Below are 25182 nucleotides of genomic sequence, written 5' to 3' on the forward strand. Positions count from 1 at the left end.
ACACAATCTTTTTGGGGTGCAGTGAACACAATCTTTTTTGCCCACTGAGGAGGAGGGAGAAAAGTATTTTTCTATCAGTCACTGTGTGCAGCATTTTTCCTTCAGCTGTGCTGTGCTGACTGATCATACACTGCTGTGTACAGTTCACATGAGCTATTATTGAGTGGTTTCAAAAATCATACACTTTTTTTCTATTCCACTATTCAATATACAGCCTTGGGTTAAAAAATTAAAATAATTAAATTGTGGCCTGCAGCAGGGCTGAATGATATTTGGGGTTTTTGGGGTTCATCTCATACTTCTGAAGATTTGAGGGTGCTGCCTGTTCCAAACTCCTCCTACTCCTCATCCAGCCTTTTAGGGGTACAAACAATAGTAATTGGGGCCTAGTGTGGTTTTGTACGTGTGAGATACATACACTTTTTTTGATCATATTTTCTATTCCGCTATTCAATAAAAACCTTTGGGGATCAGTTAAATTGCGGGATAGTCTGTGTTGGTACGTGTGAGATCCACCTTTCCAAGTTTTTGGGGTTAATCTCATACTTCTGAAGATTTGAGGGTGCTGCCTGTTCCAAACTCCTCCTACTCCTCATCCTGCCTTTAGAGGTACAAACAATAGCAATTGGGGCCTAGTGTGGTTCTGTACGTGTGAGATACATACACTTTTTTAGGTCATATTTTCTATTCCGCTATTTAATCAAAACCTTTGGGTATAAACAATTAAATTGCGAGATAGTCTGTGTCGGTATGTGTGAGATACACCTTTCCAATTTTTGGGGCGCATCTCATACTGCCGAGGATTTGAGGGTGCTTCAGTCTGCCTCCTGCCTCTTCCGAACTCCTCCTACTCCTCATCCTGCCTTTAGGGTACAAAAAATTGTAATCGGGGCTTAGATTGTGTTTGTACGTGTGAGATACACCGTTTTGTAAAATTTGTCCTATTCCGCTATTCAATATACACCCTGTTTGAGTGTAAAAAATTAAATTGTGGGATAGTCTGTATCGGTACATGTGAGATACACCTTTTTAAATTTGTTTGGCGCATCTCCTTCTACCGCCGAGGATTGCAGGGCGCTTCAGTTTGCCTCCTGTTCCCAACTCCTCCTACTCCTCTTCCTCATCCTGCCTTTAGGGTACAAAAAATTGTAATCGGGGCCTAGTTTGTGTTTGTACGTGTGAGATACACCGTTTTGTAAAATTTGTCCTATTCCGCTATTCAATATACACCCTGTTTGAGTGTAAAAAATTAAATTGCGGGATAGTCTGTATCGGTACATGTGAGATACACCTTTTTAAATTTGTTTGGCGCATCTCCTTCTAACGCCGAGGATTGCAGGGCGCTTCAGTTTGCCTCCTGTTCCCAACTCCTCCTACTCCTCTTCCTTATCCTGCCTTTAGGGTACCAAAAATTGTAATCGGGGCCTAGTCTGTGTTTGTACGTGTGAGATACACCGTATTATAAAATTTTTCCTATTCCGCTATTCAATATACACCCTTTTGGAGTGTAAAAAAATTAAATTATGGCATAGTCTGTATTGGTACGTGTGAGATACACCTTTTAAATTTATTTGGCACATCTCCTTCCCCAGCCAAGGATTGCAGGGCGCTTCAGTTTGCCTCCTGTTCCCAACTCCTCCTACTCCTCTTCCTCATCCTTCCTTTAGGGTACAAAAAATTTTAATCGGGGCCTAGTCTGTGTTTGTACGTGTGAGATACACCGTTTTTTATCCTATTCCGCTATTCAATATACACCCTTTTGGGGTAAAAAACATTAAATTGCGGCATAGTTTGCATATTTGACTGTAAAATACACCCGTGCGATACTGTTGTTGTTTTGCTCCGCTCTTCAATAAACACCTTTCTAGGGCAAGATCTTAAATTACAGAAATATGAGGAGACCGTCAAATAGGGGCCGTGGCCTGGGTCGTGGTGCTGCTGGTAGAGCTACTGTTGCAAGGAGAAGACGTGGTCGATCTGTGCCAGCTACACGCACAAGTGAAACACCTTTCTCAAGTGTTAGTAGGCGACAGAACCTGCATCAGTATTTGGTAGGGCATCATACGCCTCTAGAAGTGATGAGGCCAGAACACAGAGAGGCGATAGTAGATTGGTTTGCTGCTGACAGTGCCTCCAGTTCCTTCACATTGTCTCCCACCCAGTCTACTGCAGAAAGGTCAGAGTTGGCACCTGCAGCCGATGTCCAACCGTCTTTCACCTCACCCCCTTGCAAATCAGGCAAGCAGTCTGAGCCCCAAGCCATACAGCAGTCTCTTGTTCTTTTTGAGGACTCTGTCAGCAGGGTTTCCCAGGGCCATCCACCTAGCCCTGCCCCAGAAGTGGAAGAGATTGAGTGCAGCGATGCCCAACCACTTATTTCTCAAGATGAGTACATGCAAGGACCATCGCAGCACATCTCCGATGATGACGAAACGCAGGTGCCAACTGCTGCGGCGTTCAGCATTGTGGAGACCGACAAGGAGGGCAGGGGTGAAGACTGGGTGGAAGATGATGTGGAGGACGATGAGGTCCTCGACCCCACATGGAATGAACGTCATGCAGGTGACCTGAGTAGTTTGGAGGAAGAGGCGGTGGTCGCACAGAGCCACCAGCACAGCAGAAGAGGGAGCAGGGTGTAGAAGCGGAGCGGCCGTGCCCTAGACACTACGCCTGCTACTGCCCAATGCAGCAAGGGAACGAGCACACCAAAGTCAGCTCAAAGGAGTTCTCTAGCGTGGAAGTTCTTTAGAAAATGTGCTGATGACAGGACACGAGTGGTTTGCACCCTGTGCAATCAGAGCCTGAAGCGAGGCATAAACCTTCTCAACCTGAGCACAACCTGCATGATCAGACATCTAAGTGCAAAGCACGAGCTGCAGTGGAGTAGACACCTTCAAAACCAAGAAACGTCTCTGGCTCATCCTGCTTCCTCTTCTGCTGCAGTCTCGGCCGCTCCAGCCACATCTGTAGTGATACCGGCACCTGCCACCCCGCAAACAGAGGATCTGTCAGCAACACCACCACCTGGGTCACCAACCATCTCCACAATGTCCCGTGGAAGCGTTCAGCTTTCCATCTCCCAAACACTTGAGAGGAAGAGGAAGTACCCCCCTACCCACCCGCGATCCCTGGCCCTGAATGCCAGCATTTCAAAATTCTTGGCCTTTGAAATGCTGTCATTCCGTCTGGTGGAGACGCACAGTTTTAAAAACCTTATGTCGGTGGCTGTCCCACAGTACGTCGTGCCCAGCCGCCACTACTTTTCCAGACAAGCCATCCCTTCCCTTCACAACCAAGTGGGGGAAAAATCAGGTGTGCACTGCGCAAAGCCATCTGTGGCAAGGTCCACCTAACTACCGATACGTGGACCAGTAAGCACGGTCAGGGGCGTTATGTCTCCCTATCTCCCTATCTCCCTAACGGCACACTGGGTAAATGCAGTGGCGGATGGGCCTGAGGCGGATAGCAATTTGGCGCATGTCCTTCCACCACGAGGATTGCAGGGCGCTTCAGTTTGCCTCCTGTTCCTAACTCCTCCTACTCCGCTTCCTCATCCTCTACCGCCTCCTCATCCGGACAGCGTAACACCTTCACCACCAACTTCAGCATGGCCAGGGGTAAACGACAGCAGGCAGTTTTAAAACTCGCCTGTTTGGGGGAAAAACCACACACCGAGCAGGAGTTGTGGAGGAGCATGGAACAGCAGACAAATGAGTGGTTGCTGCCAGCGAGCCTCAAGCCCGGCCTGGTGGTGTGCGATAACGGGCGAAATCTCATAGCAGCTCTGGGCCTAGCCGGTTTGACGCACATCCCTTGCCTGGCGAATGTGCTGAATTTGGTGGTGCAGAGGTTCCTTAAAAACTACCCCGATATGTCAGAGCTGCTGCAGAAAGTGCGGGCCGTCTGTGCGCACTTTCGGCGTTCTCACCCTGCTGCTGCTCGCCTGTCAGCGCTGCAGCGTAACTTCGGCCTTCCCGCTCACCGCCTCATATGTGACGTGCCCACAAGGTGGAACTCCACCTTGCACATGCTGCAAAGACTGTGCGAGCAGCAGCAGGCCATAGTGGAGTTTCAGCTGCAGCACGCACGCGTGAGTCGCTCTGCGGAACAGCACCACTTCACCACCAATAACTGGACCTCCATGTGCCGATGACGCCGTTCTCAGCTTAACTATCCCACTTCTATGCCTCCTTGAAAAAACAATTCGGGCGATGATGGAAGAGGATGTGGCACAGGATGAGGAGGAGGAGGAGGATGAAGAGGTAACATTTCCAAGGCTTTCAGGGCAGTCATTCGCAAGGGGCTCCGAGGGTGGGTTCCTGCACACACAAACGCCAGGGACACAATTGTCCAGCAGGGACACAGTTCTGGAGAATGAGGAGGATGAGGAGGAGGAGCTGGAGGAGGAGATGGAAGCATGTTCACAGCAGGGTGGCACCCAGGCCAGCTCATGGCCATCACTGGTGCGTGGCTGGGGGGATACAGAGGACACGGACGATACACCTCCCACAGAGGACAGCCTTTCGTTGCCTCTGGGCAGCCTGGCACACATGAGCGATTACATGCTGCAGTGTCTCCACAACGACCGCCGAGTTGCCCACATTCTAACTTGTGCTGATTACTGGGTGGCCACGCTGCTGGATCCCCAATACAAGGACAACGTACCGTCCTTAATTCACTCACTGGAGCGCGATCGCAAGATGCACGAGTACAAGCGCACGCTGGTAGACGCGATGCTGCTGGCATTCCCACCTGACAGCGGGGCCACAGTGGAAGCACAAGGCAGAGGAGGAGGAGGAAGAGGTCGCCAACGCAACCAGGGCACCGCCAACCCCCTTTAGAAGGCAGGGTTAGCATGGCCGAAATGTGGAAAAGCTTTGTCAGCACTCCACAACAAACAGCAGCACCAGCAGCTCATATGGAACGTCTTAGCAGGAGGCAGCATTTCACCAACATGGTGGAGCAGTATGTGTGCACACGCCTAGACGTACTGAATGAGGGGTCTGCCCCCTTCAACTTCTGGGTCTCCAAGTTGGGCACATGGCCTGAGCTTGCCCTTTACGCCTTGGAGGTGCTGGTGTGCCCTGCAGCCAGTGTATTATTTGAACGGGTATTTAGCACGGCTGGGGGCGTTATCACAGACAAGCGCAGCCGCCTGTCCAGAGACAATGTGGACAAGCTCACGTTCATTAAAATGAACCAGGCATGGATCCCACGGGACTTTTCCGTACCTTGTGCAGAATAGCGATGGATACCGACCTTACCATGCCATTGTTCCATTTTTGCTCTTTCTCACTCTTTTGGGGTGTACCCTCATTTAAAATTTGTGAAAAGAAGCAGTGTTGGCTACCTCGTCCTCCTCAGGGCCAGATTAACGTAGGGGCTATTGTAGCTGCAGCTCCAGGCCCCTACCTTTATATAGGCCCCGGGTTGGCCATATTCACTGTTACCGCTCTTCTGTCACTTGTAAACACAGAAGTCTGGCTTCTATGCTCGCTTCCCCAGGCAGCTCCCTCAGAACCTCCCCACACAGCACGAAGGCCGGACAAGGAGGGACAGTTGCCGATGCATGGATGTGTTTATGGGCTTCAGAGACAGCATCCCATGTTGAATTAGGCATGCATGGCTGCACCCTTCCTCCTCTGGGTGCATGCCAAGGCACGGCCCTTAAGGCCCTTCAAAATCCTCAGCACCAAGCCCATGATGCTCTTAATACAGCCCTGGTCCTCCTCCACCGCTGCTTCCACCTACACCGCCCATAGGTGTGCACAGCCTATTGCATTAGGGTGTGGACCCCAAAGTTGAAATACACATGCATGTGTTTGCCTACATGTACATGGCCCCGATACATTACTCTCCCTGCTGGCAAAGAGAAATAGAGCAGAGCAGGTCCGAGGGAGATCTTTCCCATCTCCTCACTGGCAAACAGAGCGATAATGCTATGTGCCCTAGGTGATTAGGGTGTGCCCAGGCACATCCGGCACACCCTGTGCGCACGCCTATGAGACCGCCACATCCACCACCACCTCAACCTCCCTCCTACTCCATATGGGCCTCGTCCTTCAGAGATGAAGAACATTGTTTTATTTTTCTGTTTTTTTGTTGTTGTTTTAAGTTATTTCCCTATCCACATTTGTTTGCAGAGCACTTGCCATGCTCTTAACAATGTTTTGCTGCCATTTGCAGCCCTCTAGCCCTTTCCATTGGTGTTTTAGAGCCATTTTAGTGGCTGAAAGTTCGGGCCCCCATTGACTTCAATGCGGTTCGGTGTCCGGGTAAAGTTCGGCAAAAGTCCGGGACACGGACCCGGACTTTTTTTTAAAGTTCGGCCGAACCCGCCAAACACGGACATCCAGGTGTCCGCTGAACTCTACATATGACCCCATAGCATCATTGTGCCAAACACAGCCCACCAACACAGCATATTACATTTGCTTGGAGTACCTTGGAACCAATATCTTAATATTGTATTCAATCAACAAATGATCTAATGCTAGTGTGCTGTGCTTCTTTTTTTCATTCGGAGCTTATGAACACAAATCTGTTGAATGATTAAGCCCTGTCCGTGGCACTCAAGCAAGCTCATCTGCAACTTTGATTCCTAGCAGTTTACAGGAAAATGAAACGGATCAAGATATGAGGAAAGGACAGAACAGGTGCTCCTCTTGAAGAAGTCAGAACCTGTCTTTCATTTTGTGTTTATTTGTTGAAGGATCTTAAATGAAGATTACATGTGCAGGCATAATCTGACCTTCAATAGAGGTTTTTCTAGTCATGTTCATGCTTAAATATGTACACCTAGTTCGCCCTTCTGGTTATCATGGCAGACACCTTAAGACTCTTGGTTATCATAAAGAGAGCAATTTTCATATCTTTTGTATTGATCTTTCGTCTGTCCCAAGAGCAGTTATTTGGTGGTACTGTAGCAGCAAACAGTTGTTGGAAACCAGAAATGAAATTTGGACGCGGACTCCAGGAAAACAACATTTTTTAATTGCTAGTGAAAATGACTTAGCCCGGCTCATGCCCGTTTGCCAAGTGCCCAAATAAGCGTGTGCATTACATATATAACAGCAGTTACGTCACAGGTACATATTTTCCTAACTAGTTTGGCAAGCAATTCATATCCTTCTCATACAGATTTTCCTTGTAACATTTTACATTTAACATTTTAATCTGTATTCTCGTTAGTTACAAGAGAACAGAGAGAAAGAGAGGGAGAGAAGGGGTGTCTAAACTGTGCAGCTTGACTGTCCTTGTCTCTGTAGTACTACAGGGATCGTCAGAATCAATCATTTTGTTTTGCTAATTTATCCGCCATTTTAGAAGGCTTTCCAGGTGATGCCACATTCCCCCTTTTGATGCTATCATAGTTAGAGTTTGAGAGGAGACTAAACCTCTGGGATGTGAGAAGGAGTTATGGTAGTTCTGGTTCGTCCCAGGGAGCTAATGTTTGGTACTTCCACATGGTCATTACATGAGCTGCTGCCTTCCTCTCTACAGTGGCCTCAATGAAACCTCGGATCATCCTAGTCACAAGGGGAATTAGGCAAGGAAGAAAAATGCAGGCAGCCAGTATTGCCATTGCTACCCCTAACATGGCTTTTAGCTCACTTGCATTTGGAAACCAATCCCCAAACCAACTGCCAGCATTAAACCAATCCCAGACCTGTACAAGTACGTGAGCTAGCTTTCTTATCCTGTCAGTAATATCTTTGATAGCTTTCCCATGGTCATCAATCTTCAGACAGCAATTACTTAGATTAAACTTATCACACACCCCTCCCTCTGCAGCTAGCAGGTTGTCTAAAGCAAACCTATTCTGGTAAATACCAGTATGCCGCTTAGTTTCTTTGGGGCCTACTTTAGTAGTTTTGATACACAGGTCATATGATTTGCTCTCCCCCCTTACGGGTATGGCCAGTATTATTACTATGGCTACCAGTAAATGTATGAAAGCATTTGTAGCAAACATAATATTGGTGAATATTCCCAGCTTCAGCTGTACTTTGACCAGTCAGCTTCCGGGTGTGACTGGAGCAGGGCTAGCAGATATCAAACCTCCTTTTCTTCTGCCATGCGCTGGCCTGACAGCTTCCAGGTGTGTGTCAGGAGCAGGGCTGGAGATCTTCCCTCTAATTTCTCTGGTCAATTTTAGCTTTAACGGGACCTGAGGGTCTACTGTATTCAACCAGGAGTCTGTGTGGTCAGCAGCTCGCTTTACCCTGGAGTGGTGTATCCAGGGGTTCACCTCGGCCACCTTAATGTCTGTGGGGGTTAAAAGTAGAACAGTATAAGGACCCCTCCATTTTTTCCCTAAGGTGGTTGTGTTAAACTTTTTCACCCATACTGTATCTCCTAGCACAAAGGGATGGACTGGGTTTGACAGATTTATGTTTTTTATTTCCTGGGCCCATTTCCCTATGTCCTGCATATTCTCCCACCACACCATTTATGATGGGTGGAGGACTACCATATAGCACTTCAAAAAGGGAAAATGTTGTCCTCTTTGTTGGAGTACTCCGAATTCTCACCAGAGAAATGGGCAGCATCAAGTTCCACTTCATTTGGGTTTCCTGACAGAGTTTGGCCAGTTGCAATTTCAGGGTACGTTTCATCCTTTCCACTTTTCCAGAGCTTTAAGGTCGATATGCGGTATGTAGTTTCCAAGTGATCTTGAGTGCTGTTGCTAATTCCTGGAGGCACTTGTGAACAAAGACCAGGCCGTTGTCTGAGCCTATGGATGAGGGGATTCCATATCTAGGGATGATTTCATGAAGCAGGCATTTGACCACTTCTTTTGTAGTCTCAGTTCGTGTGGGCCAGACCTCTTCCCAGCCCGAATAGACAGACGGCCACCAGAAAATATTTGTATCCTCCTGAGGGAGGCATGACAGTGAAGTCCACTAGTACCACCGGTCTTCCCTGTACTTTCCAGGTTCAGCCTCTATCCATTCTTGTTCTGCCTTTACGTAGATTGGATCCCATTCAGAGAGTGGTACTGGGAACAAGGGGGGCATTATCTGTTGTGGGGGCCGCTGGAATGCTGCGTCCCTGGCAGCTCGGTCTGCTGTCCTGTTGCCTCTAGCTACCTGGGAGTCTCCCTTCTGATGGCCTCTACAGTGGATCACTGCAACTTCAGAGGGGGCCCATACTACTTCCAAGAGTTCCAGTATTTCTGTCCCATATTTGATGCTCTTCCATCCGGATGTAATGAGTCCTCTTTCCTTATACAGGGCTCTGTGAGCATGGAGAGTCAGGAAGGCATACTTTGAGGCCACATAAACATTCAGTCTTAGTCCGGTAGTGAGTTGGAATGCCCTGGTTAATGCAATTAGTTCAGCTTTCTGAGCAGAGGTTCCCTGTGGTAAGGCTCCTGCCTCTATCGCTGTCTCCTGTGTAACCACTGCATAGCCGGCATAGCAGATCCCATCCTTTACAAGACTACTGCCATCAGTGAAGTACTCAACATCTGGCTTTTCCAAGGGGCTGTCTTTCAAGTCTTGCCAACTTGCATAGACTTCATCCATTACCTGAAGGCAGTCATGTGCCAGAAGTTCTGGTGAGGTGGGAAGCAGAGTGGTTGGGTTTAGGGTATTAGCAGTCTCTAGATGAATTTGAGGATTTTCACACAGCATGGCCTGGTATTTGACCAACCGGCTGTTAGTAAACCAGTGATTTCCTGTGTAATCCATCAGATTACAACCTGTACCTGGTGTGGGAACCAGACATAGGTTTCCCGACCTAGTGATAGCTTGTCAGTTTCGGCCACCAAGAGAGCTGTTACTGCAACGACCCCCAGGCAAGGGTACACTAACGTACTGAAATATACTGTGTTAAACGTGCAATAAAGCACTGCAATATACTGCGGTAACTGTGAAATAACGCACTGAAACATACTGCGTCAAACGTGCACTAATGCACTGCAATATACTGCAGTAAACGTGCACAAACGCACTGTAATATACTGTGGTAAACGCGCAATAATGTACTAAAATATGCTGCGTTAAATGTGCACTAATGCACTGCAATACACTGCAGTAAATGTGCACCAACTCACTGAAATATATTGTGGTAAACGTGCACCAACGCACTGCAATATACTGCGTTGAACGTGCAGTAATGCACTGAAATATACTGCAGGAAAGCTGCTCTGACTAAAATAAATGACAAATAAAAATGAATGGTCATACCACACTCACGCTGTATTATTATTATTATATATGATTTATATAGCGCCAACAGTTTGCGCAGCGCTTTACAATGTGAGGGAAGACAATACAGTTACAATACAGTTCAAAACAGGAGGAACTAGAGGGCCCTGCTCGTACTATAACTAGATTCACACTAAACTGACACTAAAGTAAAGATTGAATGGTCGCACTACACTCACGCTGCACTATCACTAGATTCACACTAAACTGACACTAAAGTAAAAATTAATGGGCGCACTACACTCACGCTGCACTATAACTAGATTTACACTAAACTGATACTTTACACTAACAATAGAATCACAATAGCACACTATAGCACACTAACTCACTAGTAGCACTGAACAGAGCCCTGTTCTATCTCTCTCTACTCCAATATCACACTGCAAATGGCTGCTATGGGAAGAATATTTTTACAGTGTGGGATGGGACTAAGAACAATGAGCTATGATTGGATAGAGTCATCATGACAGTGTCCAATCATGGCTCTGACAGTGCTATGTGCCCTGATTGCAAAAATATTTAATTGCTTCAGGGCTTGCCAATCAGGGCTTCCAATGCACTGTGCAGCGGTGTAGTGCATTTTGGTCGTTCAGTGGGCCGAACAAACGGACAAACGCCCAACAATTCTGATGTTCACGAAACAGGTGAAAAGCCAATAATCACCCAACACTACCAAGCAGTATGCTAACCATAACCCTAACACTATACTAAACCTAACCCTAGCACTATGCTTACCCACACCTGAACCACAGCACTATGCCAACCCTAACCCTAGCACTATGCTAACCCTAACCTCTGCACTAACTCTAACCCGCACCACAACACTATGCTTACCCTAACCCGAACCACAGCACTATGCTAACCATAACCCGACCCACAGAACTATGCTAACCATAACCCAAGCAGTATGCTAACCCTAACCCTAGCACTATACTAACCCTAAACCTAGCCCTGGCACTATGCCAACCCTAACCCTAGCACTATGCTAACCCTAACCTGAACCCTAGCACTATGCTTACCCTGGCACTATGCTAACCCTAACTCGAACCACAGAACTATGCTAACCCTAACCCTAGCGCTATACTAACCCTAAACCTAACCCTAGCACTATGCTAACCCTAACCCAAACCACAGCATTATGCTAACCCTAACCCTAGCACTATGCTAACCCTAACCTGAACCCTAGCACTATGATAACCCTAACCCAAACCACAGCACTATGCTAACCCTAACCTGAACCACAGCACTATGCTAACCCTAACCCAAACCACAGCACTATGCAAACTCTAACCCTAGCACTATGCTAACCTAAACCACAGCACTTTGCAAACCCTAACCCTAGCACTATGCTAACCCTAACTCGAACCACAGCACTATGCCAACCCTAACCCTAGCACTATGCTAACCCTAACCCAAACCACAGCACTATGCTAACCCTAACCTGAACCACAGCACTATGCGGGCCTAACATAACGCTACTCATCCCAAACCCAGTATTGGCACTTATGTTGGAATACTCACCCATGTCTAATTCTTAATATAACAAATAGAACTGCCCTCTGGAAATATGAACAGCAATATGGAATGCACCCAATATCTCCTTTGGTGCCTGCACTTCAAGATATGTTTCCAATACATCAGTACAAGGATTAGCAACAGAAATGAGCACTCAATGTTTTTCCTTAGTGCAAACACACCACACCTACATGATGGAGAGGGGAAGTGATGTAAATGTGTGGAGGCGCAAATGCAACGTAAATGCATTGAAAATGCAATATGCGCTGTGGTAAATTTAGCACACCGCATTTTTAAATGGAGCAGTGTGAAAGGCCCTAAAAAGTTGAATGCAGTGTAATTAACTGATAAAATGTATTTACACTGAAAAAACACTAAAGCTTATGGGATTGTACTGCACACACCATTAACACCTATCATACCATAAGAATATACCTATAATAATTATAATATAAAATGTATTATTATAAGTAAACACACAACTAGGATTGTAGAAAAGTTTATGCCCCTTTTTGGGTTTAAACCAATTTTATTTATGAAATGAACTTTAATACCAAACAGAACGGCTGTTAACCATTAACAGACCAACATGCTTAGTCACTAAGACTCAAGCAGCAATATCGTACACCAACCAAATAACAGTTTACCAACCACTGTCTAGCCACAAAGTGGGTGACATTACCCCAGATAAAGGTGGACTGTGACGAGGGAAATTACCAAAGGGGCGGATGGGTGGAAGAGCAGGTCAAAAGATCCAAAAGGAAGACTGAAGATAATCCAGAGGTGAGTCCAGCTGACAGACCTGAGGTAAATGCTGACAGGACTGGAAAGGATATACAAGTGAAAGGTTACACTGGCTAGATGTTTCCCATTAAAAGATTTGTCACCAATCCAGTGCTCAGCAGCTGAAATAAACCTTATCAGCAAACCAGCAAACCAGCCACAGAGAATCATGTACTTACGTAACAAATGTACTTACGTAACAATTATCATAGCCTTCTATTAAAAGTACATTTTAAAAGAAAAAAAAAAACAGGTGATAGGCATGACAATCTGATGGGGCCACATCTTTTCTTTCGTGGCCCTGACATTCCATAGCATACGTGGAAACGTACGCTAAAACCTGTGCTTCAAGTGACATTCACATAACATGCAGTATATGTGCCTTGTGGCGCCTTGCCATTTATTCCTAATTGCACCTCAATGAACATATAAAATAAAAACAGAGGCACCTCTGCTATAGCACAACAATGCACTATGTGTTTCCAGAGAGTTCAAGTAATTTTTTTTTTATGCATGAAAACATAAGTGAATGTCTGCTATTATGGTGTAAATAAGTTCATAGTGAAGCATCTTTGTGAGTTTATTTTAATAAAACACAATGGTTTATTTGTATAGTTCTGTTATAAGGCTTTTATGAATTGTGAAAAGCTGTCATTCGATTAAAATGGAGCAATCATCAAATGACAGCTGGGAAGAAGTTAGCCTTATGAATAACATTAGTAAAATGTGTCAAAGTGCTTCATGCCATACTCATGGTTGTGATGTCTTGACTTAACACTGATGATCTGGATGTTCAGCTAATGTTTTGGAGATTAATTTGGAGAGGCCAACTTGGGACTTGGCACTGGAGTGGAGGTGAGCCTGTCCTAATAGGAGCAAATTTATTTTTGTACGTACAGGAGATGCTATGTACAGCTTTGGCTGTAATGGGCCTTTGCTAACCTACAAAGTCAGTCAGGAGGACTGGGAGGAGGATCAGCCAGGCGTGGCTGGAGGCAGCCAAGTGGGCTAGCATTTCGGCAAGCAAGTGAAGCTGGGATCATTGCCCACAGGGAAGCAGAAGGAAAGATGACATGCTGTTCACTCACATTGTAGAACTTTTTCTGCCTGTAATGAGCCTTTGCTGAACTAGCAATATTGTTCTAGTTCCCACAGGAGTGAGCAGCAGGTGCTTTGAAGTGAAAACCAAGTTTGTGCAGGTGGAAGGAAGAAGAAAACTTTTTGTAAATAGGGAGGAAGTTGTCACTGGTTCAGTGTTTTGGACATTTTCAAGTTGGGCATCCTATAATTCCCTAACCCTATCCAAGTTATCAACCCCTAATAAAAACAACGAAAAAAAACAAGCAAAGGACTTTGTTTTATGAGTTAGAATGAATGAAGGAAATGTTATATATTGGCTGTGCAGCAGTGGGGACCCGTGACATTAGCGACTCCTATGGATGTAGTGCTACATATAGACATAAAAAAACAATATACAGTCAGGTCCATAAATATTGGGACATCGACACAATTCTAATATTTTTGGCTCTATACACCACCACAATGGATTTAAAATGAAACAAACAAGATGTGCTTTGATTGCAGACTTTCAGCTTTAATTTGAGGGTATTTACATCCAAATCAGGTGAACGGTGTAGGAATTACAACAGTTTGTATATGTGCCTCCCACTTTTTAAGGGACCAAAAGTAATGGGACAATTGGCTGCTCAGCTGTTCCATGGTCAGGTGTGTGTTATTCCCCCTCATTATCCCATTTACAAGGAGCAGATAAAAGGTCCAGAGTTCATTTCAAGTGTGCTATTTGCATTTTGAATCTGTTGCAGTCAACTCTCAATATGAGATCCAAAGAGCTGTCACTATCAGTGAAGCAAGCCATCATTAGGCTGAAAAAACAAAACAAACCCATCAGAGAGATAGCAAAAACATTAGGTGTGGCCAAATCAACTGTTTGGAACATCCTTAAAAATAACGCACCGGTGAGCTCAGCAACACCAAAAGACCACGGAAACAAACTGTGGTGGATGACCGAAGAATTCTTTCCCTGGTGAAGAAAACACCCTTCACAACAGTTGGCCAGATCAAGAACACTCTCCAGGAGGTAGGTGTATGTGTGTCAAGTCAATAATCAAGAGAAGACTTCACCAGAGTGAATACAGAGGGTTCACCACAAGATGTAAACCACTGGTGAGCCTCAAAACAGGAAGGCCAGATTAGAGTTTGCCAAACGACATCTAAAAAAGCCTTCAAAGTTCTGGGACAACATCCTATGGACAGATGAGACCAAGATCAACTTGTACCAGAGTGATGGGAAGAGAAGAGTATGGAGAAGGAAGGAACTGCTCATGATCCAAAGCATACCACCTCATCAGTGAAGCATGGTGGTGGTAGTGTCATGGCGTGGGCATGTATGGCTGCCAATGGAACTGGTTCTCTTGTATTTATTGATGATGTGACTGCTGACAAAAGCAGCAGGATCAATTCTGAAGTGTTTCGGGCAATATTATCTGCTCATATTCAGCCAAATGCTTCAAAACTCATTGGACGGCACTTCACAATGCAGATGGACAATGATCCGAAGCATACTGAGAAAGCAACCAAAGAGTTTTTTTAAGGGAAAGAAGTGGAATGTTATGCAATGGCCAATACAATCACCTGACCTGAATCCGATTGAGCATGCATTTCACTTGCTGAAGACAAAACTGAAGGGAAAATGCCCCAAGAACAAGCAGGAACTGAAGACAGTTGCAGTAGAGGCCTGGCAGAGCATTACCAGGGATGAAAACCAGTGTCTGGTGATGTCTATGCGTTCCAGACTTCAGGTTGTAATTGACTGCAAAGGATTTGTAACCAAGTATTAAAAAGTGAAAGTTTGATTTATGATTGTTAATCTGTCCCATTACTTTTGGTCCCTTAAAAAGTGGGAGGCACATATACAAACTGTTGTAATGAATACACTGTTCACCTGATTTGGATGTAAATACCCTCAAATTAAAGCTGAAAGTCTGCAGTTAAAGCACATCTTATTTGTTTCATTTCAAATCCATCATGGTGGTGTATAGAACCAAAAAGATTAGAATTGTGTCAATGTCCCAATATTTATGGACCTGACTGTAAATACCTTTTTTCCCTTTTCTCATTTGCATAGAGCTGGGGGTGGGGGGGGGGGTGGGGGATACGAAGCAGCACACTGATCTTTCCAGTGACTGGCTGTGCAGCAGAAGGAGGGGGGAGGTGTTAGGACAAGTCTGATCATTGGAGGAGCATAGCTAGAGAACTGACCACACTCTGCTCTCCTGTTTAGTGTGGTCAATTTTTAATAGGAAAGCAGAGGGGCTGGCGGGCTTCACATAAAGGAAGCAATACAAAGAGAACAGGATACTTTATCATACAAGTGCACTGTACAGCAAGCACGTATCAGGAATAAGAAGTGTGGGGGTAACAAACGCTTTAAGGGGGAGTTGTCACACTCCAGCCAGCAAGGACTTGGTCTGGGTCACATTGTCACTTATTTTCACAGACATTTTGAAAATCACAGAACAAATCTGACATGATTTAACAATAAAGCACCCAGAGTTATTTCTGAATATCACAAACAAAGATCTCCCATCACACTTATCGGCTAGCCTGCAAAACAACCAAATTGACCCTTTCTAACAATTCACAATAAAATAAAAGTCTTTTGTTTGCACACATTTGAAAATATATGTGTAAGCTGCAGTCCTCCGTCAAGACTCCTCTGTATACAGCAGTCCTAACTCTATAATTTTCAGTGTATCCCAAGTTGGAGCACATTCAGCAGTGGATATATTGAAGGCAGGTATGTCTGGAAGGGGCCCACCCCTCCTCAAAGGCACAGGGACACAGGGGACGCCCAACAAAAGCACAATGGCAGCCGAAGGCATCCAGTGCGTCCCAGCATCCAGTTCAACCAATTGTACAAAAAATGGCAACCACCTCAACCTATAACTAGCATTTCAGCAAGATGCACATGGAAGGGAAACAAACTTCACAAGCAAAGATTCCCTGGCACACTAATCAGCTAGCCTACAAAACAACCAAAATGACCCTGTCTAACAATTCCCGAAAACAATTTTAACAATAAAGTGTCCAGAGTTGTTTCAGAATATACCCAGCATTTTAGCAGTACAATGTCAAATAGAGGCCAAATGTGTGCCTGCTGGAGATAAATGTGTGTTTTGCAGTTTTTCAAAATTAACTCCCATTCCATGCCGTACACAATTCTGAAATCTTTTGCAAACAGCTGACTGCGCAGATGGAAGGTTTTGGACATCAAACATGCTAAAATCATAGTAAAAATGTACTCCTCTGTCCTAAGTCCGTGATGACCATAAACTGCAAAAATTCCCAAATGCCTGGACCTTAAGGCAGGTCACAGTTTTCTATAGGACCTCCAAAGCCTAGGGAGACTACAGGATCTTAAATGACTGGTGCGTTTCAAAAGAAAAATCTTCTTCCTTCCTGAGGAAGGTTTATCCATCAAAATGTGTCAGCCATTCAAGATCCCAAAGTCCCCCTGGGCTAAGTAAGTCGCTACATCACATGGAATTTTATAATAAATGCGGTGTATAAAAAAAAAAAAACATAAAAATTCCAGTATACATACCATAGCTTGTAGACTCTATAACTTTCATGCAAACCAATCAATATACACTTCGTGTGAATTTTATTTTCTTCAAAGACCATATAGAAGAATACATTTTGGCCTAAATTTTTGAAGTCATTTATTTAACATGTTTTATAGCAGAAAGTAAATATTTTGGATTTTTTTTTTTTTTTCAAAATTGTGGGTATTTTTTATTTTATATATAATAAATAATAAAAAACCCAGTGGTGATCAAATACCAACAAAAGAAAGCTCTATTTTTGTGTAAAAAAAATGATTCAAATATCTGCGCAATTGCCAGTTAAAGTAGCGCAGTGCTCAGAGACATGCCAAAATCCGGAATATTGCTGCACTCCTTGGCATCTTTAATGAAGAATTAAAATACAATCACAGGTATGACAGGAACATAAAAGGTAATGTGTTTCACACTAAAGTCAGCGCTTACTCAAACCTCTGACTTTTGCATGAAACGCCTTACCTTTTATGTTCCTGTCATACCTCTGATGTGATTTTAATGCTTCAATAAAGATACAAAGGAGTGCAGCAATATTCCAGAGTTTTGCATGTCTCTGATTCCCACAGACGAGCTGTCCCCACCCTGGATTCCTGTTCACAATATGTGAGAGTCAGACACTCATCTAGAGCGGCATTTGTTTGGCTTTACTAAAGTAGTGCAGTGCTAGATAGCAAAAAAATGCTGGTCATGAAGGGGGTAGACCTACGGAAGCTGAAGTGGTAAAAAAGACTATGCAAAGCTCTGCTGTCATTCTTTGCATGCATGCAGTTTCATCTCTGTACCACTGCAAAATTATATAATATTACTGTACCAGCATTTTCAAAGAGCTCCTTTGCTCCTGGTTTTCCTTTGATGACTGCCTGGTTATCACTGAACAACTGGAGGACAGCAGACATTGAAGAGTGGAGGACTGTAAAATCTCATTGTGCAGTTTCCAATACATTTACCAACAATTACAAACTGCAAATGCATATCAATTTGATAAACACTAAATTAATTATTTGGGTGCGCCTTTGCCCTAAATAAGTATTGGTAAAGATGATTATACAGTCATTTTACAAGTTACAACCAATTGTAATATAGAGTATATGGCTAGCAATAATTTCTCCTGTTGTCTCCAAAGGTTTAACAAAGCCGAAGGTGGTTGAATTTCCTCCAAAGACAGAATTCCTGTTTGTGTAGCCTTACTTTTACTTGGTTTCATGTGGGGTACATTCTATTTCCCCCTAAAGCAGTGACCAGAGTACTTTTTTTTTTTTTTATATAACATTTTATTGAAGTTCAACGCATTACATCAGATGTACGTTACAACCATATAATAAACATACAATGCAAGCACAAATTAGAAGGCGGTTGGTCATGGAGTAAAAGCATATGAACTTGCGTGAAGAACTCCAGAGATAGAATAGCAGTAACCTTTGTAACCTGTGATATCAACCATAAAATCAACAATGAATAATATTGTTTTAGGGGTGAAAAAGGGAAAAGGTGGGATCAGGGGAGGAGCTATGGGGGGGGAGGTGGTGAGTAGCTAGACAGATGCACATAAACTAGATAAAGTCTCCAGATGGGAGCTTATGCCCACTAGAGTTGCCTCTGGGAGGAGCATGACTACAAGACAACGTTGAGTGTCAAGGTTGGGTACCGTCTCAGTTGCCCCTTGCACATAGAGAGTAGTATGATTCCTTTAATACTACACAACTAAATAAAACAAACATTAAGAGTATCCTCTACATTCAGTTGGACATGTCTCGGTGTCGCATAGTGTCAGATCGGTCCATTTCTGATGGCAGTTAGGAGTGAAGCAGCACCTGTGTATGAGGCAGGGGATTTAGACAAATCTTGTATATCTGTTAATAATTAAGTGTTCAGGCCGGGTCGGATATGGGAGTTCCCTGCCATGGTATAAAAGACAGACCATTTCCTGGCAAATCTAGAGGCGTTGGCAGGGGAGGTGTGCTGCAGGCCTGTGAATTCTCGGTCTCGCAGCATGTAGTTCCTTGAGTGTGGGGGGAGATGGTTACAACCAACGCTTGAGGATCAGCCTGCGAGCTACCATGAGGCAGGAGAGTATCCAGGGCTTGTAATTGAGTAACAGACTCCGGGAGTGTTTGGGTATATGAGAACTTAGTAGAGAGGGATCACCAAACAGAATAAGGTATATGTCCTTCGGTAGCGTCAGTCCCGTGCATTTTGATATATACCTTAGTACTTTGTCCCAGAAGGAGGTGACTGGGGGACACATCCAAAGTTTACGGATTAAAGAAGGGAATTGCCACTTGCATAGCGTACAAAAGTGATGGGAGACATCTGCGGACCATCGTACGTGTGGAAAATAGGCTCTATGTATAATTTTAAACTGTTGTTCCCTCCAGAACTCGTTTGTGATGAATCGGCGGGTGGTGAGATATCCGGATAGGATACGATGGTGTGCCGTATCAGAGTGGAGTATAGCATTCCACGGTTTCGCCACTTGGTTAGAGATGGTTTGGGAAAGCTCAACAAGCTAGGGCTTGTACAGGTGGGAGATCTTATGTTTGCCCTGTAGTAGCAACATGTCCAGTAGTGAAAGAGTAAAACGGTTTTGGGGCGTACGGCAGATTGATTCCACAAAGCTGAGACATTGTCTGAAGTATAGGTAGTGTCCATTCGGCAGATTAAATTGAGCTGCAAATGTAGCAAATGAGAGAGGCATACCTGAACATATATCAAACAATTGAGCGAACTTAGTAATACCTCGCCTCGTCCATTCCCCATAAGCGGGGCACTGCTGAGCCTGTGGGAACATGGGGTGATTGCAAATAGGTAAGCAGCTGGAGAGACGTTGAGGCAACTTAAAGCGTCTCCTCAACTCCCTCCAAGCCATCACAGTATCCCTGAGCAGCAGATTATTGCGCAGCGATACTGGAAGATCGGCTGTCCCACAGTGCAGCAGCGCCGCCAGGTTCCAGGGAGCGGCTAATTCTGAGTCCAAGGCATAATTAGTATATATCTGGATTCACGGCTCAGCCAGTCCATACAGTTCCTCACGAGGCAGACCACGTTATACAACCGAGTATTGGGTAGATCCACACCCCCTTCCCGTTTATTTAGGTGCAATTTGGCCAGCGATATTCTAGAGCGTTTCCCTTTCCATATGAAAGAGGAGACGGCCTTGTGCAGTCTGGTGATATCAGCGTGTTTCAGGAGAAGTGGAAGAGTTTGGAGAGGGTAAAGGAGTTTGGGAAAGGTGGCCATTTTATATAGGTGACACCTGCCGATAAAGGAGAGAGGTAGACTCGCCCATGTCTTAAGTTCCGCGCACATCTTATTAATAACTGGTGTGAAATTTAGACGGTATAAAGATGATGGAAATCGTCCTATTTTTATGCCCAGATAGGTTATATGACTGGTGTTAACCCGAAGAGTAGATGAGGATGCCCACTGTGGAGTGTGCAGTGTATTAAGAGGGAGGACTTCACTTTTGGTAAAGTTTATGCGCAGGCCTGAACATAATCTATATTCCGCAAACATGTCCTGTATAAGTGGAAGATCATGGCTAGGGTCCGCGGTGAATATTAGGACACCGTCCGCGAACATGGCGGTGCGGAGTTCCTCTCGGCCCACTTTGATCCCCCGGAGCTCAGGATGGCGCAGCATGTGTCTGGACAAAGGTTCCAGAGCCAGGTTAAACAGCAGGGGCGACAGAGGGCACCCCTGTCTGGTACCCTTATATAATTTGAAAGGTTGTGAGATTTGACCTGCTATAACCACCTGAGCCTCGGGGGATGCATACATAGTCCTGATTGTGTGTAGAAATGCACCGGAAAAGCCAAAGCGTATTAATACTTTGTCTAGCCACTGTATATTTACATTATCGAAGGCCTTTTCGGCGTCTAAAGTAATAATCGCCGCCGTGTTGTCAGGGTCTGATTTGGTAACTTCCAGAGCGGTTAGGACTTTTCTAATATTGGCGGCTGCTGAGCGGCCTTTGACAAATCCAGATTGGGCTGGGTGTATAAGGGACGGGAGTATGGATGCTAATCTGTCTGCAATAATTTTAGAGAGTAATTTCGAGTCTACATTCAATAGCGAGATGGGCCTATATGAACCCGGGTCTGTTGGATCCTTCCCCTTTTTATAAATTAGCTTAATGTGTGCCCGGTAGCCAGTCGGCATATATGGGTGACCTGACATAATGTGGTTAAAGATGCGTTGTAGGGTGGGGGCCAGGTGGTCTATGGCCAATTTATAGAACTCCGGTGTGTAACCATCGGGGCTGGGTGATTTCCCTGGTGACAGACCTTGAATGGTCTTCTGCACTTCCTCTATAGATATAGGGGAATTCAGGGCGGCCAGTTGGTCCGGAGATACCGTGGGGAGGTCTTCAGATGACAACCACCGTTCAGCTGTAGCTTCATCGCATGGTTCGAACCCGTATAGTGATTTATAAAAGTCCGCAAAGACTGAGTTGATGTCGGTGGGAGACTCCACAAGCTGACCATCAGCACCTCTGAGGGAAGAGACATGGGTAGGCCCATAAGATCCGCGGCACAAAGAGGCCAGCAGTTTCCGAGGTTTGTTCCCAAAAGAGTGAAATTTCCAGTCTAGGTGCGACCTGTAGAGTCTCTCCCTATTAGCAGCCCACGTATCAAAGTCTGTCTTCGCTTTACGCCACCTTTCCCTGTTAGGCGGAGAATTAACCAGATTAAGGTCGGACTGAGCTTGTCTAAGAGAGGTGCTGGCCTCTGTATAAGCTTTGGCCACATTCTTTTTATATGCCGTCGCATAAGCGATAATTCGCCCTCTCAGGACTGCCTTGCCTGTTTCCCATAGAAGTGTCGGGGAAATGGAAGGGGTGTCATTGATTCTGATAAAGTCGGCCCATACGTCGCCTAATAGGGCAGTGACCCCAGGGTCATTGGCCAAATATGAGGGGAACCTCCAGTTCTTGAAGGATGGGGCATTGGCGTGGATGGAGATATCTACGGAAATGGAAGCGTGGTCCGATATAGCTATATCATGGATTTTCGGTGAGCTAGTATACGGAAGCATTTTAGTGTTAGTGAATGCATAGTCTATCCTCGTGAGGGTGTGGTGGGGGTGTGAGTAGAAGGTGAACTCTCTGCCAGTGGGGTTCGATAAGCGCCATGTGTCGGTGAGATGCAAGCTTTCCACCATGTGGAGTAATAAAGGGGAGTGGTATGTGTTCTTGGAGAGTCTGGTCCCCATGTCACGCGATCTGTCTTCAGAGGGGTGCATGAGTTGGTTAAAATCGCCGGTCACAAGTAACGGTAAATGGAGGAAGGGTGCTAGGTCACTGGAAAGTGTTTGGAAGAAAGATGCAGAAGGGGCGGTGGGGGCATACACTCCCGCCACCACCCATTCCTGCATCCCATCTTTAAGATGCAGAATGGCGATGCGCCCGTCCTTGTCAAAGTGAGTGGCGTGTACTGTGGCCTTGTAGTTCTTGTGAATTAAAATCAGTACCCCTGATTTACCTTTCACCGCCGGTGAGCTAAATACCTGTCCTACCCAGAGCTTTTGCATTCTGTGGAAGTCCCTTTCCTCTAAGTGAGATTCCTGTAGTATAGCAATGTCCGCCCTCAGACGTTTCAGGTGTCTGAGGACCGCCATTCGTTTGTGTGGTGACCTAAGCCCTTTAACATTCCACGAGACAACGGTCATGGAGGATCATAAAAACTGGATTGAGCCGTGAAACCTTTCGGAGCAGTGTGAGGACTGAGACGGCACCCATCAAAAATCAGCAAGTAAATAACAAGAAATTGCAAGTGGCTCGGTGGGGGCAATACATCTAGCATACCAAGGAGGGGGAGCAGGGTAGGTATCAGCCCAACAGAGGCCGGGGTCAGGATAAGGAAAAGGGGATAAAAACATCGTATAGACTTCGCTTTTTTCCTCATGTAATAGGACACGTGGACGGACAGCGTTACCGGGATCTCTATGATCAGCGTCCGAAATAGGCATCGAGGTCGTAGTAAGTGTCGACACTACACGGCCCAAAAGGAACACCAAGTCTAGAAACCATAAGTAAAGCCGTGGCCCAGATCACATCGAAACTGCGATCACCTAGTAGTAAATAGACAGTAGATAGTAAAACATAACTCAAACTATACCATCAGAAAGTAGGTGAAGAGGAACAATAGGTACACATGATACGCTTTTACCTGTACCTACAGAGCAGTGATAATTCTCAGGACCGTGAAAGAGGGCAGCTAGGCCGCCGAGGTCTGGGGTGAAGTTCAGAGTTCTCAGGGCCATAGGAGCAACATGTCAAACAGTGGTCGCTAACACGGAATAAAAGGATATGCGCCACGTAGACGTGGCGATGTCAGGGCAGAAGTCTCCTCCTGGAGAAGAAAGAGCGGCCTGCACCATCAGGTGTGTGGGGTCACTCAACGATTCCTGCGTCCGGACGACGGTCCATTTGTGCGTTGCCTCTTTGTTGGATCCTTCCGTGGACTCCGTTGTTCTCTCCCCCCCCTGGGGGCGCTGGGGAGACGGGGACGCTGGCGGCTCCACTTGGATATTGAAGTGGCGGTCAAGAAAGTGCGTGGCTTCCTCCGGGTGTGTAAAAGACTTTTGTTCCCCTGACAGATCGGACAAGCGTAAGGTGGCAGGATAAGCCAGGGTGAATTTAATAGATTTGCAGTAAAGAGCCTGGCATAATGGCTAAAAGGCCTTTCTGCGCTTGGTAACCTCTTGTGAGTAGTCTGCAAAGATCAACAACTTGTGGCCATCAACTTGGAACGATTTAGAGTTCCGAAACAGTTTGAGGATGTTTTGTCGATCCATGTAATTTAAGTACCGCACTATGACAGGGCGGGGTGTTTTCCTGTCATTTGATGGGGCCCCCAGGCGATGGGCTCGTTCAGCGGTGCATGTGGTGTGGATCCCCAATGCCAGGGGAAGGCGGGTGGTGGTCAATTCCATTAGCGTTTCCATAAGATTCAGGGAGGCCTATGATCCGGAGGTTATTCCTCCGAGATCAGTTCTCTAGATCGTCCAGCTTGTCCAATAGGTAGCGCTGGGTCTGCCTGGCTTGCTGGTCCATGGAGAATGAACCCTGGAGCTCATCCTCCACGTCTGAAAGTCTGTGCTCCAGCTCCTGCAGCCTGCGTGTATGATCTCCCAGTTCCCTCTGCAGCTGGGCCATCCCCAGGGCTATCGCCTTGTCCACTGCCTCTGTGATCGTTGGAGAGAGCAGACTGGCCACTGCCTGTGCTAAAGAAGTGATTTGGGCTTCAGGCATGGGCGGGGGGGACTGACCTTGCTGTGCAGTCTGAGGTGGAGGAGCGGCGTCCGCCATGATGGCCTCCGTGTAGGCCGGGGATGAAGCCGCGGGCTCGATTTGCGGCGGTGCGGCGGGGCCGTTCGGACGAAGGAACTTGTCCATCCTGCTAGGTCCTCCGATGGTGTAGGGTCGGACCGTGGGGTCGGATGGCTCGTGCGGACTGATTAAGCGGTCTTTTAAGCGGGTCTGCCCGGAGCCGATGTCCCACACAGCCTCTCACATGGGCGCCGGAACCAGAAGTCGACCAGAGTACTTTGATTTACAGTGGTAAGCAAGTGCAACCTTTCTATATGACATAAGGCTCAAATCACAAAGCTTTAACACAAAGATAAGGATCTTTATATCAGCCACTTGACAGTAACGTATCTCACTAAATACAGATGAAAAGTCAATATTTCAATTCAATATTTTTCAATAAAGTGTCTTACCTCGAACAGGACCTCATGCAAATTACAAACCCGATTCCAAAAAAAGTTGGGACACTGTACAAATTGTGAATAAAAACAGAATGCAATGATGTGGAAGTTTCAAATTTCAATATTTTATTCAGAATACAACATAGATGACACATCAAATGTTTAAACTGAGAAAATGTATCATTTTAAGGGAAAAATAAATTGATTTTAAATTTGATGGCATCAACACATCTCAAAAAAGTTGGGACAAGGCCCTCTTCTTTTTACGTCTGCAAACATCTGGGGCCTGATTAGATAAGTTGCTCAAGTTTAGGAAT

At 45.6% G+C, this 25182-nt stretch overlaps 1 protein-coding gene across 1 annotated transcript in view; it reads right to left on the reverse strand.

The window, feature by feature from the left end:
* Positions 1-25182, reverse strand: part of LOC309548685 (uncharacterized protein) — a 127284-nt gene that overhangs the window by 45285 nt on the left and 56817 nt on the right. The window contains exons 10-13 of the mRNA XM_082248647.1: positions 21008-22172; positions 17967-18033; positions 8914-9712; positions 8535-8737 (exon numbers count right to left, since the gene is read on the reverse strand). Coding sequence (XP_082104773.1) covers positions 8535-8737; positions 8914-9712; positions 17967-18033; positions 21008-22172 — 2234 coding nt within the window. The remainder of the gene's footprint in view (positions 1-8534; positions 8738-8913; positions 9713-17966; positions 18034-21007; positions 22173-25182) is intronic.

The sequence above is a fragment of the Pelophylax lessonae genome (assembly GCF_965119305.1).
Source record: "Pelophylax lessonae genome assembly, chromosome: 1".
Classification (NCBI taxonomy): Eukaryota; Metazoa; Chordata; class Amphibia; order Anura; family Ranidae; genus Pelophylax; species Pelophylax lessonae.